This window comes from Lacerta agilis, chromosome 3, assembly GCF_009819535.1.
Source record: "Lacerta agilis isolate rLacAgi1 chromosome 3, rLacAgi1.pri, whole genome shotgun sequence".
Classification (NCBI taxonomy): Eukaryota; Metazoa; Chordata; class Lepidosauria; order Squamata; family Lacertidae; genus Lacerta; species Lacerta agilis.
The window spans coordinates 67,567,344-67,585,693 of NC_046314.1; the positions used below are offsets into that span (position 1 = coordinate 67,567,344).

An 18,350-nucleotide genomic window follows, 5' to 3' on the forward strand; every position below is an offset into this window, starting at 1 on the left:
AAGACATGAGATTTGGCAACTGGATTGCTTTCCTGAAAACAGTGTTCTGAAGGTAGTATGCCACAACCCAAAGGACCCTTTCCCTGGCTAGTACCTTCAACAGAAAACCTGTTGTGGTTCAACATCTTTATAAACAACTTGGATGCAGATATTTCAGGGGGTGCTCATCATATTTGCAGACGACACCAAACTGGAATGCTGCTGAAGACAGAATCAGCATTCAATATGACCTTAACAGATTGGAGAAATGGGCCAATACTAACAGAATGAATGTCAATAGAAACAAATGTCAGGTCTTACACTGAGGCAGGAATAACCAGCTGCACAAATATAAGATGGGGGATACCTGGCTTGCCAGTAGTAAATATAAAAAGTATCTAGGGCTCTTAGTAGACCACAAGCTTCAACAAGAGTTGACAAGAGTCAACAGTGTCCTGATCAAGGGAAGTAATGGTACCACTCTATTCTGCCACAATTTAACAAAGATATTGACAAGGTGGAACATGTGCAGAGGAGGGTGACCAAGATGACTGACGGTCTGGAAACCAAGCCTTATGAGGAATGGCTGAGGGAATTGAGTATGTTTAGCCTTGATAAGGAAGAATTGATGCTTTTGAATTATGGTGCTGGTGGAGACTCTTGAGAGTCCCATGGACTGCAAGAAGATCAAACCTATCCATTCTGAAGGAAATCAGCCCTGAGTGCTCACTGGAAGGACAGGTCCTGAAGCTGAAGCTCCAATACTTTGGTTACCTCATGAGAAGAGAAGACTCCCTGGAAAAGGCCCTGATGCTGGGAAAGATTGCGGGCACAAGGAGAAGGGGACGACAGAGGTCAAGATGGTTGGACAGTGTTCTCAAAGCTACTAACATGAATTTGACCAAACTGCGGGAGGCAGTGGAAGACAGGAGTGCCTGGCATGCTCTGGTCCATGGGGTCACGAAGAGTCAGACACGACTAAACGACTAAACAACAACAGCCTGGATAAGAGGACTGAGACGAGATATGATAGCTAACTTCAAATATTTAATTGGCTGTCACATGGGAAATTGAGCAGGCTTGTTTTCTCTTGCTCTGGAGAACCAATAGATTCAAGTTCCAAGAGAGAGATTCCAACTAAACATCAGAAATAACTTTCTGACAGTAAGAACTTTATGACAGTGGAACAGACTCCCATGAGAGGTGGTAGACTCTCCTTCCTTGGAGGTTTTAAAGCAGAATGTAAAGGTAAAGGGACACCTGACCGTTAGGTCCAGTCATGGACGACTCTGGGGTTGCAGCACTCATCTCGCTTTATTGGCCGAGGGAGCCGGCGTACAGCTTCCAGGTCATGTGGCTAGCATGACTAAGCTGCTTCTGGCGAACCAGAGCAGCGCATGGAAACACCGTTTACCTTTCCACTGGAGCGGTACCTATTTATCTACTTGCACTTTGACGTGCTTTCAAACTGATAGGTGGGCAGGAGCTGGAACCGAGCAACAGGAGCTCACCCCATCGTGGGGATTCGAACTGCTGACTTTCTGATTGGCAAGCCCTAGGCTCAGTGGTTTAACCCACAGCGCCACCCGCGTCCCTACAAGCAGAAATTAGATGGCCATTTGCCATGTAGGCTCTAATTGAGATTTCAGCATTGCGGGGGTTGAACTAGATGATCCTCAGTGTCTATGAAAATGGCCTCTAAGATGGACTTAATGTGCAGGCTGGTTTGTGAGCAAAGAGGTGACCCCCAAAGTTATTTTATGTCACATTATATCTACGTGCAATAATTTTGGTTTAGGGCTAAAGCAAAAAAAAATTAGGTGCAGATACTTTGAGATACTTTGCAGATGTTATCATGCGCTGCTTGATAACATGGGGTGAAGGGCTATAGCTCAGTGGTATAACTAAGTATACAAAGTTTCTTGGTTTCAATTTGTGTACATATATTTGCTCATAATCTGGGAAAGTCTCGTAACCAGAACCTTTGAGTTCTGTTGCCAGCAAGAGTTAAGAAATCTGGGCTAGAAGTATTGATGATCTACCTCAGTATATGTTAGCTTCATAAATATATGCTGTTAACATTCCCATCCTCTTCTAGCTTGGACAGCATTTGAAACAGAAAGTTGAAAGTGAGCATTCAAATGTTTTCTCAATGTTATCTGGGACAACTCATCAATCATATTTGCTTATATTTTGGAAGAAGATGGGAAACGGTCACATAAACTGATTTTTTACAGGCGTAAAAATGATTAAAAGTAGCTGTAAAATCATTCACTGATATCCAACTACTTTTTGCAGTAGTTTGGCAGATTCTCTACATCAAGAACAAATTTGATTTAAGATTTGTAATAAGCACTTACATCAATAAATTATAACAGATTGGTGATTAGTGGTATTATTTATATGCAATATTTTTGTACCTCTTATAATGCTGCTGTCTGCTTCACAGGGATTAATTATTTTCATAATTTTGTCTAAGTAGTAATATAGAAAATGTCAAAAAGAAAATTAGATTTTCACTTTCCAGACACAGAAATTTAATTAAAGTCAACTCATAGTCAAAGGAGAACATTCTTCATCAGTTCTGAGATGTGGCAACGATGCCATGCGAAAGACCAAGGCTCAAAAAGTAAGTCTAGGAATATTAATTGAAGGCTTAAAAGCCTATGCACATAGCCCAAATGGTCTCTGGAGTTTGTCTACTGGAGACAAGTTATAACTAAAAGCACCTGGTGATGGTTTTCCCAGCTGAACACTATTCCTGCTTATGGAAACCTCTCACATATGAGCCATTAGGAATTCTAATAGAGGGAAGATTAGATGCCTTCATTTAAATAAATAAATTTCCAGGAGCTCACCTTAACTTAGAAAATGGAGATGATAATTTAACTGTACATAAAAACACCTTCATTAAAAGCCAGCAAATTAAAGAAGGCAAATTAAAACCTGAGTCTGAATGGATGACTTTTTATGGTTGTGTATATCATTTATTTAAGTATTAACATCGCACTCACCTGGTTAAAGCTTCTAAGCTTCTACAAAGTGGTTTACATAAAACATAACCAAACCAATATAAATACAATGTAAACAGTCATAAAACCATGTGAATTATTAAACACATTTAAAACATTAAATAAAATAGCATAAAAACATCCTGATTGAGACCAGTAAGGATAAAACCCAGAACAATAATATTTTTTAAAAAAACAAAAACAGATGGGTGTCAGCAACTGAAAGCAGACTGAAAGACGTAAGTTTTTAAGGCCCATTTAAAATGATATAAAAAGGGAGCCAAAGACCCATCCTATGGGGGGGGGAGTTCCATTAAGAAGTGTCACCACTGAAATGTCCATGCCATTTTTTGCCCACCACTCTTACTGTTTTGGGGCAGGGGGGTGAGAAAACACAAATGTGGTGACATGGGTGGGGGTAGAAATCTCTCTTTTATTCACTTGTTTTACCGGTAATTTGCCAGCAACTGCCATTTTAGATGAGCTGTAAACAGCATTCTATAGGCAAATAAAACTAGTTTGATTCATTACCCTCAAAACTGTGCTTTTCTTCGCTTTTTATCAGTGTGAACCAATTTAGTACTGTATATCATTGCAAGTAAGTGAACAAAATAAATTCAAGAAAATGTAGTTACTACATTGGGCGAATTTGCTCATTAATAGCTGCTTCTTCTCTAAGCATATTTTCCTTCTGCTTTTATGTTTCCCACAATGTCCATTATTTAAGCTGTCTTAAATAAAATGATGTAAAAAATATTTATGTCATTAAAAACTTCTTCCTCCCCCCCCTTTTTTTTTTAAAAAAACCCCACTAATGCAAAATGGACAGTATGACCATTTAAATTATTTCCAGTCTAGTCTAGTGTTCTTGTCCATGTGCTGAAAAACAGATAAACTCTGGATTTATACTACTGAACATTTTCTGTTTCATCATATTGAAGCATATTCAAGAGAACATGAATCACAGAAGAATTACTAGGGCCTTCGTGATTATAAATATCTTTTTAAAATGAGCATATAAACCAGGCCTGCATATACCATAGCCTGTGCCTTATCTAATGAAACAGCCTATTATCCATGCATTTTGCTATGCCAGATATTTAACAGCCCCCCCCCCCGGTAACTTTATAAATTTAAACTATGTTCTTAATAAGATGCTGAACATTTTACTATTTTTTTATTATTTTATGGATATTTCTGACAATTTTATTAAATGTTAAAAGTGTTGTCACGGGTGGGACAAAAAAAGGACATGGAGCTTGAGATAAGTTTGATTTATGGAAAAACTCTGCGAGTTGGGAGGTGAATCAATGATAAACTCAGCATATCTATTTAAATCAATGTTTATTGGTTACAACTATGCAATCAGGAATTAAGTTTAAGAAATTTAACGATACAAAATTAAGGAAAAAATGCTGTCACGGGTGGGAAAATCATCAGAAAACATTTAACTTGAACACTTCTGTGAAGACTACGTGGGTGGACTTTTGAAAAGAAGGTCCATAAAATAAACTTCTTTTGTCTTTAGCTTTTAAAAAAAATGGTTAGACTGCACGTTTGGAATCTTCCTCACCAAAGTCCAGCACTCATCTAGCATTCTTATCAGGCTCATTTTTCATGGAATGGCCCAAATACCCAATCTAAGGAGGGATGCACTGAGAAACCAGGGGATCATTATTGCCGATTTAATTTTGTTTGGATGAAAGGAGATAGTCACACACAGATTTTGACACATGCACAGTTCTGTTTCAGCTGTTTTGTGAGGATTTTGCCCACTTTTTGGTATTTCTGCAAAGCTCTTGTTTCTCCCAAACATGCTCATACTTCCCTCTTGTGTGTGACTGGTGTCATTTTGGCTGGGTAAGAATCAACCCTCACACCCAGAACACTGGAAAGAATGGGAAATATGTCAGGAAGAAAGCTAAAAACCCTTCTGCATTCATTTAATCCTGAACAGTTATATAGATGAGGAGTGTGTACCAATGGTTTAAATACAAAGGTTGAAGAGTTAAGGTTACTCAGCTATGGGTTCAGCAATGTATTGACTCAGCTGCAAACTTATTGATGACTGACTGTTTTCTGCTATGGGAATGCAGTGTCATGCATTAGGAACTGTATGTGGCACCACACGTTTTAATTTCCACTTTCCTTCATTGGCTTTGCTATATCCTATCAGCTCAGGCTACTTTACCTCTCAGTTCTTCTGGCAGTGAGACTGCCAAATATATGAGGTATGATGGTGAAAAAATGTGGATGGCAATTATTGGACTGAATCCAGACAAAGACAGCTCCTGTTAGCAGAGACCAGGGGATTGAGAACCCACCACCAATTATAACTTGCCATTACAGGATACTCACATTGGAACCAATTCCCAGTAGTGTTCTTATATTGCTCTTAAAGAAGTGTTTGTGCCGCCCCTCTCACAATTTTTAATAATAGTCACAACAGCAACTAGAGGTAACTTTATTTATCTGTGATAATATAGAGATTACCTCAAGATACAAAAAGCATTTTACAGTTCTGATGGGAATAGCTTCTTTTTCTCAGATCACTTTAGAATATGTCACAAAATATGATGAACTCTTCAGGAGTAAATGGACGTAGAGCCATTTTTGCAAAATGCTTGCAGCAATGTAAAAGCTTGCAATTCTTAGCCTCACCATTCTTCTCTTGGCATTCCTACTCCATGACATGTTTATACTCCCTTGTGGGCTATAACCCCACATTGTTATCATCCTTCCCCCACCCCTTTTTAATGGAAAGTGGTAGGGTTCATGTTAAAATACGCTGTGTGGCTTTCTGTAAGTGTCATTTTTTTCAGATGAAATTTCAGTGCCCTTTCTACTAGCTAAATAACCATAAATGTGCTTTCATGCATATGCAAGCCTATCCCTCTAAGCACCTTATTAATTATTTCAAAGATATTTAGAGGTCAGTACTCATGGAAATGTCTATGCATGAAGACTCATTAATTCAAGACACCATAAAGAGAAATGGGATAAAGTTTAGTTACCATAAGATGAGAGAAACTATTCTATAGTGGGTTTTGCTCCTAGGTGCAAAGTCTCAGTATCTACACACAGAATGGGTTTAAATCATAGCTTTGTCTTAAATAATCAGACCAGCTATTGTAAAATATTGGTGTTCCAGCAAATAGAAGCCCTGACATCTGAATTGAATTCTGAATTGACATGATTAGACGTTGTCTAATGAATTTTATCCTTCCGAAAGAGTGGGGAGGGCCCATCACTCAGTGCTAGAATAATGCTTTGCATGTGGAAGATTGTGGCTTCAGTCCTGGTATCACACATCAACAGAGTCAGATAGCTTGATACCATGGAAAGCCTCTGCCAGTCAGAGTAGACAATAATAGGCTAGAAGGATAATACAGTAAGTATAAAGCAGCATCTTATGTCCTCATAAATTCTAAACAAAACTTGCTATACTATCTATAGAAAACAACCCTACACCAGGTAGTATTTTTCTAGGCAATTTATCAGATTGTAACAGATCTCCTCATTCAGGTATGCGAGTTATGGAGCACACATACGCACCCACCCACCACATTACATTCACCATAAGGGATTTGTGGTGATACTGAAGCCTCTGGCAATCATTGCTTCAGCTGTCCTAATGTCACAAATAGTGGAGCAGGCAGAGGGTCTTCAGCCAATGGCAGCCAAAAGGCCCCGGAAACAATGAAAGCCGGAGCAAGGGAGGCCAACAGTGAGAAGGGGCAGAGCAATGTGCACATAGTGAGGGAAAGTAGATTGGGAAACCTAGTATTCACATATTAATCTGAAATAATATGAGAAATATTTGTTCTCTGGCCTCTGATCTATGGTTGCTTCCAAAGGGGACATCTACTGTGGAACAGCCATGTCCCCCCCCCCCACTCACTTTTAATAGGGCATCTGCATGACACAGTGATCACAGCATTTCCCCTCTGTTCAGCTTTCTTTCTGTAAGTGTCATTTTTTTCACACAGCTGTTCAACAGGTTGTTTGGCCAATCATTGCTTTATAAAGAGAATAAATAAATGTTCTCTATGATGTATTTCATTTCTAAGAATCAGCTAAATCACTTTAATCCTTCCTCTTCCAAATATCATCATTATCTTTATATCCATTTTCCTGTTCCTCCCTAAACTGAAGCTAATGGGTGACAGAATCATGCTTGGAAACGCAGCAAGGGGGAACATTCTACATTTTCTCCACACATAATGGGGGAAACTGCTTTGATTGGTGTATAAACTTTATGAAATAAATAAACATAGTGGTCCCAATGAAAATTACTCCACTCCCCTCACATTTGGAGCAGAGGAAAGAGGTATGTCCACTTGGTGACAGATTGTAGAAGTCTGGAAAAAGAGTTGCTATTCCATTTCCATCTTAAAGCAGAACCGAAATGACTGTGTGCTACTAAATCATCCATGTCTGGAAGCACCCTATGTGTAATGACCCTGCCATTAAGGCACATGAATTACAAAATTGATTTGAAAAACGCTATTTGTACAAAATACATTTTTCACTGCATATTTCATGCTCAAATTACTATGCATCTATGAAACACATCTCTGTTCTCAGTTACAGTGATCCAATGAAGTAAATACTGTTATTTTCCTGTAGGGTTTTTGACCTCTAGATTTATCCAGATATATATACAGTCATGGGGAAAAGAAAGTACGCCCTCCTTGAATTCAGTGGTTTTACATATGAAGACATAATAACAATCATCTGTTCTTTAGCAGGTCTTAAAATTAGGTAAATACAACCTCAGATTAACAATAACACATAGCATATTACACTGTGTCATGATTTATTTAACAGAAATAAAGCCAAAATTGAAAAGTCATGTGTGAAAAACTAAGGACACCCTATGATTCAATAGCTTGTAGAACCACTTTTAGCAGCAATAACATGAAGTAATTGTTTTCTGTAGGACTTTATCCATCTTTCACATTGTTGTGGAGGAATTTTGGCCCATTCTTCTTTATAATGTTGCTTCAGTTCATTGGGGTTTGCTGGCATATGTTTACGCACAGCTCTCTAAGGTCCCACACAGCATTTCAATTGGGTTGAGGTCTGGATTTTGAATGGGCCATTGAAACACATTGATTCTGTTCTTTTTCAGTCATTCTGTTGTAGATTTGCTGGTGTGCTTGGGATCCTTGTCCTGTTGCATGACCCAATTTTGGTCAAGCTTAAGCTGTTGGGCAGATGGCCACACATTTGACTATAGAATAGTTTGGTATAGAGAGGAGTTCATGGCCGACTCAATGACTGCAAGGTTCCCAGGTCCTGTGGCTGCAAAACACGCCCAAATCTTCACCCCTCCACCACTGTGCCTGACAGCTGGTATGAGGTGATTGTGCTGATATGCTGTGTTTGGTTTTTGCTAAAAGTGGTGTTGTGCATTATGGCCAAACATCTCCACTTTGGTCTCATTCTGTCCAAAGGACGTTGTTCCAGAATTCTTGTGTTTTGTTCAGATGCATGCAACTTTGCAAACCAAAGCCGTGCTGCCATGTTCTTTTTAGAGAGATGAAGCTTTCTCCTGGAAACCCTTCAAAACAAACCATACTTGTTCAGTCTTTTTCCTCATTGTACTGTCATGAACTTTAACATTTGGCATGCTAACTGAGGCCTGTAGAGCCTGAGATATAACTTGGTGGGTTTTTTTCAATTTCTCCAAGCATTGCACTGTCTGACCTTGGGGTGAATTTGCTGGGATGTCCACTCCTGAGAAGATTGGCAAATGTCTTGAATGTTTCCCACTTCTGAATAATCTTTCTCACTGTAGAATGATGGACTTAAAATTGGCTGGAGGTGGCCTAGAACCCTTCCCAGTTTCATGAGCAGCAGCACTTGCTTCTCTAAGAGCATTGTGTCATCTTTCCTCCTTGGAATTGTGTTAAAACACACCTGAATGCTCCAGACCAGCAAACTGCTGAAACTTTGGCTTTTATAGAGCTGGGCACACTTGCTGATGATCAATTAAGCAAGGGCATTTGAATAGCAGCCCCTGTCCACTACTTAGCCTATTAATTCCTATGGAAGCAGTAAGGGTGTACTTAGTTTTTTCAGACATGATTTGTCCATCTTGGCTTTATTTCTGCTAAATAAATCATATGTCATATGTCATTGTTCATCTGAGGTTGTATTTACCTAAGTTTAAGACTTGCTAAGGAACAAATGATTGCTACATGTAAAACCACAGAATTCAAAGAGGGTGTACTTTCTTTTTCCCATGACCGTGTGTCTCCAGCAAGATCTGATCATTCCCCTGATAGCATCAAAAGCAGAGAGTCAAATGTTAATGGAAACCGCTGGCTATGATAATGATGTTATATAATTTCCCCAAAATAGCAACACCAGAATGAACAGTGTTAATTTTAACATTTAAGCAAACTAAACAAAGCTGCTAGTTTGCCTCCTGTATTTGCACCCATATGCACCGAAGGGAATGGACGAACATTATTTTTTAGCATTTCCGGGACTTACCTCAGTGACACCAATAAGACTTAGCAGTGGCTTGACTGGAGCCGAAGTAACCCCATTTTTAATTCAAACAAATATATAAAGTAATGTCCAGAATACAAGAAAACTGTTGCATTTTTTTACTGTAAACTGCCCTGTGACCCTCAAATGAAGGGTGGTATATAAATTTCAACAACAACCATGGTGTCGGTGTTTCTAAGGAGTAAGATACAAGTATACCCTGAGACCTGCAGGTATAGGGCAGTATACAAACAACAACAACAAGTATGAATAACAAACTAATTTTAGGGGTTTTTTATTGACTTACAATACAACCCTATATTCAGCTACTCAGAAGTAACGGAAATGAAACGTATTCACTATGGAACAATCAGTTCTGTTGGGTCTATCTTCAGCTTCCCCCTGCTGCTCCGTAATGTTAACAATGGTGCATTTTGACATACGCTCTTTAGAAAGATATTGGTTTATATATCCCACAAAAGAAGCCATGTGGAAGCAAAAAGATAAATTAGTCCCAGCTACTTTTGTAAGGATCAATCTATTGTGTCAACTACACGTTTGCTTTTTTAAAGGAAAGCAGCAATTGAAAAATTCAGACAGGAACAGAAGAGTAGCAGAGTGGGCTTAACTCTTTCCCCTTCTGTTGCTTGTCCACACAAAATATCCACACAGCTGTCTAGTTTTGTGCCTGCAGAGAAAAAAATATGAGGTCCCCATATATTTTATTCTGAAGATGGGCAAAACAGGGGTAGGGCAGTATTTCTAGCAAACAAACTTCAGGAGGAAAAGTAGGGTAAGCAGTTGCTTCACCAGAGACTTTCAATCACAAACCTATAAGACTGTTTTTCTTTATTCCTTTTTAAATGGTGGAAAGTGTCCTGGAACTCAGTGTCACATCTAGTTAAACCCACAGCAGATGATATGCATGGACTGAGAGGCTAAATTACTACTTAACAAGCTGACAATAAAACATAAGGGGGGAAAATCCATAGATTGCTGGACTATGTCAATAAATCCAATAAATGAATACTGATATCTTTATCGAGAAATCTATTGTCCCAAAGTAGTAGTCAACTAAACAGAGCAAAAAGACCAGAACTAAAACATTTCAATTAAAAGTGCAATGCATTGACTCTTTAATGTCATGAAGTAATATCCCATTGAGTCCCAAACCATTTTAATAGTAGTGTCAACTTGAAACTTAGCGTAGGGAAGAAAATCCCAATGATGTCTCCTCTGCTGCAGTGGTTAAAATAGGATAACTACTAAATAATTGGAATTTGATGAACTGCACATGTGTCTTCCTGGAAGCTGATGCCTAAGGTGGGAACTCTTCTGATAAATGTTAGACTGAGCCTGCCTCGAAATTCAACCATGGCCATTACTAACATGAGTGGAGATAATGAAAATAAACAGAAAACATTACACCTCTCCTGGATCCAATACTTCTAAGGAACAGGATAGAAATCCATTGCCAGAAGTGGCTCATCCAGCATTAATTATTTGGATTGCAATGCTCAATGTGCCACAAAAGCATAGTACTGCCAGCAAATTTGACACCTGAGAGCAAGAAAGAAAACTAGCTGTTTTGCAATTTTTGTTGTTCAGCGTGTAAGAATCAACCTGTTTTTCTCTCTAGTCAAGCAGAAAGGATACTCAACCTAACAAATGCTGCGGGTGATCTGCCATGCACTCAACACAGTGGTAATTAACAGAGATAACTTCACCAGCCAGGAAGGTTATTTGAAATTCCTGTTACATACTTTTCCTATTAGCTGTTGAAGATAGGCCAATGAAGTTAACAACTTATTTGACTCTAAAGAAGACACGTGGAGGTCATTCAGCTTTTCTTTTCTATCCCCCCCCCCCCCCGTTTATAGCTATCATCATTTAACACTTGATGATGATGAAATACTAATGGGAAAAAATATGTATGCATATGCTTATAAAAGAAATGCCCTTTAGAACCAAGATATAGCACTGCAAAGGCAGAACAGGACTAGAGGAGTTTTTCTGAAACCAATAGGCAGTCTACCAAAAGAAGCAAAAACTAAGATAAATCATTATTCCATGATTATTATTTTTTAAAAAATGAGTGACAGATATTTGTTATTTGAGCTAGTAATTCCTTCCTACTATTTAAGCCAAGTAATATGAGAGGGGGAAAATACTGGATGACTTACCCACACATGGGAGGGAGTAGCCAAGGTCAGGGTCATGGACAAACTGGCGATTGTTCAGCATAGTGACACAGTATAAATGAAAACAGTCCAGGCAAATGACATGGTGATGTATGCACTGGAATACCAACACGGGGCTCCTAAAAGGAAAGGGGGGAAAGGATAAAGAAGTTTGCCTTTATTATGCCATGCTATTCCTATGTAGCTTTGCTTCATGTTAGCAGTCTTCCATGCTTCATATGGAACATATACAGACACAACATCTGCCTAGAGAGGACTTAAATCCCAAGACCTCTGAGATCTGCTGCATCAGCATGCTAGCACCGAGGATGAGGCTTACCAATGGCTGTACAGGATTACCACAAGACATGATGACACTGATTTTTAGGACTGTAATTAAATTAAGACAAACTGCACAGAGAGGCGAGGGGTGAATAACTTAATAGCAAGGACTGGAGGGTAGCGGGGGGGGGGGGAGAAAGAACACCAATATGTAATTCAGTCTCCATCAATAACACCCTACATGTTTCTGAGGATTGGAGAGGGGACATAAACCACAGACTCAGTGGTGATATTATGCCATAATTCCAAAAACAGTTTTGCGATGCATAATTCAACCTGAGCAGAATTACTGTATTGGCCCAAATATAAGCCGCACCTTTAAAATTCAAGGAGGAACAAGAAAAAAAGACGACACCTGAACATAAGCTGCTCCCTTAAAATTCTGCAAGCACTCACACCCATTCTGTTTTACCATATGTCTGTTTCAGCAGTCACATCGTAAAAGCCAATTTTTGTAAGGTTGCGAATTTATGCCGTACTTTAACTTTTCACGGTCAGAATTTGGGGGGAAAGTGAGGCTTATATTCAGGCCAATACGGTATATGGAATTAAGGCCATCAAAAGCTCTTTCTAGAGAATCATTATAATGATAATAAGCACATGTAAAGGGACATGCTGCCGAGATGCTGCTATCTCCCCACCTTCCACAATAATTAGCCTTAGGATGAATGAACTGCTGCACAAGTGGAACACAACAGTCTCATTCCAACTATACATCTAAAGCATGTCTTTCCTCCCTGGGGGAACAAAAAGATGCTGGAACTTGTAGCTCTGTTAGGGGCGAACTACAGTTCCCAGGATTCTTTGCAGAAAGCCATCTACTTTAAAGCTATGGTGAAGGGAAATATTCAGTGCATAATCTTCTTTCAAAATATCCTTTAAAAGCCTCATACACTGTAGATTTCAAGGTAGTGTGTTGGTACCATTAAAAATATAATCTCAGTGTTTTAAGGGATTTTCGCAGAATAAAGCAGCTTACAAACTGAATTAAATAAAACCTCCCCACTACTAATCCTTATTTAGTTGACCACTTGCTGTTCTGATTTATATAAAAAAAGAGCCAGGCAGCAGACAGAATACTCAGCAGATCTCTGAAACTGTAGTTGATGCTTGTCCCTGAAGAACCGAGGCTGCAATCCTGCTGCATTCACTTATTGGGAGCAGATGCCATTAAACTCAGTGGGGATGCCTTCCAAGCACACAGGTTGAGGACTGCATGAGAACAGCACTATATACTTGTGGGTTTTAATCAAGCACAGGCAGGGCCCCGTTATAACTCTGCCAACAGTTCAAAACACTACACCAGTGTGGTGTAGTGGTTAAGAGTGGTAGACTCGTAATCTGGGGGACCAGGTTCGTGTCTCTGCTCCTCCACATGCAGCTGCTGGGTGACTTTGGGCTAGTCACACTTCTCTGAAGTCTCTCAGCCCCACTCACCTCACAGAGTGTTTGTTGTGGGGGAGGAAGAGAAAGGAGAATGTTAGCTGCTTTGAGACTCCTTTGGGTAGTGAAAAGCGGGATATCAAATCCAAACTCTTCTTCTTCTTCTTTCAGCTATGCCCTCAAACACATTTAGGCTGAAATCATGTCTACTCAGAAGTAGGTCCTATTGAATTCAATGGGGCATACTTCTGTCCCAGGTAAGTGAGGTTAGGATTGCAGCCTCACTTCTTCTTTCCATCTCAAGTTGACTGTAAGTGGAGCAGATACACATATATAGCCAAGTTTTGACACAGGGCCTTCATCCCATCTTGTGGTTTTCTTTGATGACAGACAATTATTTGCAAAGAATCTCCAGGCAAGGGCAGGAAAAGACCTTATCAGAAGCCCTGGAGAGATGCTTCCAGTCAGTGCTGACAATACAGAGCTAGATGATGCAAGGGTGGTATAAAGAAGCTTCTTATGAAATACACACACTACTTCTGTTTTAGTTTTTCGAAAGCAAATTTGTATCATTTTCAGGGGAATCTGACACAGAACCTGAGACCCCCTGACTGTCCATTACCCCTACTACTAAAACTACTGTTGTACCTTGGCAAAGAAAAGGGGAGAGGTAAAACTGAATACCCGTGTTTCCTCCCCGTCGCTTTATATTATCAGTATGGACCTGATGGGAAATCAATTAAAAAGAAGCTGTGGTTGGAGGTATTATAATTTTGTACATCCTTCCTCACCCAGCCCTGGCCCTCAGCTGAGGAACAGCAAGCCATGGATAATACGCTGCTGCTACAGAATCCTGGCTAAACGGAGAAAGATATGAAGACTGATCTTGTTTAGATAAGAGCCCCACTGGGAAATAAATTGTTTGAGTATATCTCAAAATCTCGTGACAGGTGTTATTAATGTATTGAGAGACAGTCCAGTAGCTAGGAATGCAAGAAGCTTTTTAGCATATGGAATTACCTGCAGACACAATAGAGGATTGCAAAGCTACATATTTCACTGCCTGCTTATGAAAGCCTTGGGTTAGCTTGCTCGCCTGTTAGTCCATTACCTTCAGTTTCAGTGAAGGGGTGGGGGTGGGGTGGCAAGAGAGACCAAGCAATCTGAGGTTAAAGAGAATGTCACATTAAAAATCAGCAAGTTGACATCACTATTCTGAAATGCTTCAGAAGTAGCTAAAGCCTGCAGATATTTGTAAAGGCGGGGGGGGGGGGCGTGATTGAACCTGTGAAAATCCCTGGGGTTATTTGTAGGTGACGATTGGATTTTTCTCACCCCTCTATCAAATATCTTAACCAAATAATAATAAAAAAGAGGGATATGTCTATATGGTTGACTCTCAAGGATTACATTCAGTGAGGCAGAAATAGACATATAGAGTCTGTTGCTGTGGAATAAATAAATGTGCTGCTGCTCATCCTTCGCCCAAGAGGGCTATATTTATTATAAAATGCCCAAGAGTTTCCCATTAACGTATTTTTTATTGGTTTTAGCAATCTTCTCCTAGCTTCAAAAGCTTTCCATATAAGCACCATAAAATCGTTTTCAATTTTGGAGGATCTCTATACTCTTCCAAAACAATTTTATCTGTTAACATCCACAGGAGGTTAGTAAGCATTTTTCAAGATGAGACACATCACTGGAAATAAATCTGCAAATGAACAAATACACCCAAACTCCAGAAAATCAAGGACGCTATGTTCACACATATAACCCCAAAATCACATTTGTTAACCTCAAAATCACATTTATCACCACCAAATCGGATATATGATAAACATTCAACAGATGATTCATTCTTTCTTCCTTGATAGAGAAGAAAGGCTGGTGTAGCAATAGCAAAAGTTAAAATTTTATTTCTACCACAGCAATTTACATGATCATGGCAATTGATTATACTGTATAGCGCAACTTCATTCTTTATCATTACTCAGTGATACCTGAAGGCAGCTTTCACTTAAACACCCAGTGCCCCCCTTTGGACCAGGCCAGACACTATCTGTGCAAATTTACTGCCATTAAAGCAAGATTAGCTAGTGTGTGGACTACAACTCCCAGCATTCCAGACCATAACAACATCTGAACACTACAGTTTTCTCATACTTGCACTGAAAGGAATTACCTCTTAGCTCTCTTTCCCATAACCATAAGAGTTTAACCTATGATTTTAACAATTAGAAACATAATATAAAATATTTATTTATATACTGGTTAATGCCCAGATAGCTTCTAAGGAGCTTACAAAACATGAAAACTAATTGCACAGTGCTAAGGACAGGATAATTAAAAAAAAAAATACACAATACAACAATTGCATGAAAACATTAAAATATAATGTTCATTACTAAAATATACAATAAAAATCACATTAAAACCGCACAATAATTTAAACAGGAAACATGAGATCAAGGGGATGCCTTTGGTAAACAGGTGCATCTTCAACAACCAGTGGACCCTGCCACTGCAAAGATGAATTCCCACATGTATTCTAAAGCAGTATAGTCTCATGAAGACTTCATCTGCTCTATTTATGAATGTCTAAATCAGTTTCATACAACACAGGAACCAAATGCTCAGTGAATTTCTCAAAATAGCAGCCATATTCCACACAGATGGAGTGTTTCAAAATCATAGACTTAATGTCCCTGCCTTTTCCATTGCTATCTCATAGAGGAATCCTGAAAAGCCATTCTCCAAAATAATCCTATTTACTTCACTGGGATTACTTCAGGGTAAGCAAACCAAAGAACACAGCCTAAATCTGTAAAATTGCACATCTGACAAAATACACAACTGTGAGATGTTCTGCTTAAAATAGTATTCATTTTGTGAGTTTGGCCTCATACCATCTGACACATCTTCATAAATGGAAGATGATGAACAGCTCAGAACAGCTGTAAGCTAACCTACATTCACTTACAGTGCTGTTTTTAAAAGGGGGGAAATACATTTTGCTTATGTACATCTGTTCAGAGGATAGGGAATGAATTACCAGCTCACCATTCAAGTTATATCTGACCAGCCTTTCCTTTTCACATGCCTGTGATAGGTAATAAAAACACATGGGACTCCAGTTACAAATATATGGCACAAACTGTGACAATATACAAAAGAAGACAGAGCCCTGTAACTTTGTTGTATGCAAGAGAAAATTTCAGCATGACAGACCCTCCAAGTGTCCCTATTTTCCAGGGACATCCCTGATTTAGAGAAGCCATTCTTATTTCTGATTTGATCCTGCAATGTCCCACTTTTCCTTTGCAGGTCCCTATTTTCATTGGAAAAATGTTGGAGGGTGTTAAACATGTCTGGAAGCCTACATGTCTGCCGTGTATCTGAAGAAGTGTGCATGCACACGAAAGCTCATACCAGGAACAAACTCAGTTGGTCTCTAAGGTGCTACTAGAAAGAATTTTCGATTTTGTTTTGACTATGGCAGACCAACACGGCTACCCACCTGTAACTGGAAGCCTACAGAGAGTAAAGCAGCATGGTGCAGAGGTTGGAAGTGGGGAAGTGGTGGCCAAGGCCAGGGTTAAGCATGTCCACTGCAAACTGTTCCCACCCATAGCTACTACTAACAATAGAAGAAGCATTCATCAGGGTTTTATTACATACATTTGCATTCACTGTGTAGTTAAGCCCTTGGATTCCAAGGATTTTCACAGCAGCAGAAATGTGTGGATGAAACTTTATCTTTTAACTGAAAGGCAAGGTGAATTATGTAACTGCCCTGTTCCTTGGAGAAGTTTTACCAAAGCAGATACTGGCTCTTTGTCTTTTACAGACAAACTTTAGGCATGGCTTCAATAGTTCAGTTGCTTCCAAAGATCAGATAAGTTGCCAACCATCACCCACAGAACACCCCTTGTGGCCTATAAAAAGTTATAGAACTACTATTATCATTGTAGCTCCCATCTCAAGACCTTCTAGATAAAATATTTCTATGCCCCGAGATGCCTTCACATAACTAAAAGTGTTTTGAATGAAATACTTTTAAACTCTTCCATTACCCCTCTTCTATTTTCAGTAGAAAATCAGCTTGATTCAGAACAGATACTTCACAAAGACATCAAGTTTCCATTCAAGCTACAGTGGAGAGTGGTAGTGGTGGAAAGACAACATAAATATGCCAGGGATTGGGGAATGATCCAGATAATGTTAAGGATGCTATGGATTTTCAAGAGGACAGCACATAAGCCCACCATTGAAATCAATTGGCTTTACTATGGTTGGATTACCCACATTATTGATAACATTATAGTTCAGTGATCTTCTAAAGCAGGGGTGGCTTAACTTTTTTCAACCTGGCAGCTGTATTGATGGTCAGTCACCCCCCCCCCCCCGAGAGACACATGCTGGTAGTGAACATGGCCAATGGTATGTGTGCACAGAGAGACATCAGACATGTAGTATGCACATGCTTTTCCCGCATGCAGACCACAAAGTGCACACTCACCACTCCTGCAGGCACACAATTCTCCCTCCCTCCCTCCCGCCCTCCCCCCTCTCTCTCACACATACACATAAGGAGACGCACATAGAGAACATTCTTAAAAGATCATCACCACCCTAGCAGACTATGTTTTTTAGCTCCCAGTCTCAATGCTGAGCACCAAAACATTAGGATCAAGATGTGGGAGCTGGTGGGCTACTGTGAGCTAGATGCCCATTTTCAAAGAGCTCATAGGAGCAACATAGCAGATGGTCCCTCCCATTTTTATCCTTACCACTCAAGTGAACTAGTTTAGCAACTGAGTGTGACTGCCCCCTGGCAATTGTGTGAGCTTCAGCACAGCATGAGAATGTGAATCCAGGTATTCCTAGCCCGGGAGTGCACAGCCTTTGGCCCTCCAGATGGTGATGAATTACATCTCCCATCTTCTCTGGCCAA

At 39.6% G+C, this 18,350-nt stretch overlaps 1 protein-coding gene across 1 annotated transcript in view; it reads right to left on the reverse strand.

Annotated features, from left to right (window-relative positions):
- The window catches only part of PRKN (parkin RBR E3 ubiquitin protein ligase), a 494,073-nt gene that overhangs the window by 203,103 nt on the left and 272,620 nt on the right, over positions 1 to 18,350 (reverse strand). Inside the window, 1 exon segment of the mRNA XM_033144126.1 lies at positions 11,675 to 11,811. Within this exon segment, the coding sequence (XP_033000017.1) occupies positions 11,675 to 11,811 (137 nt within the window).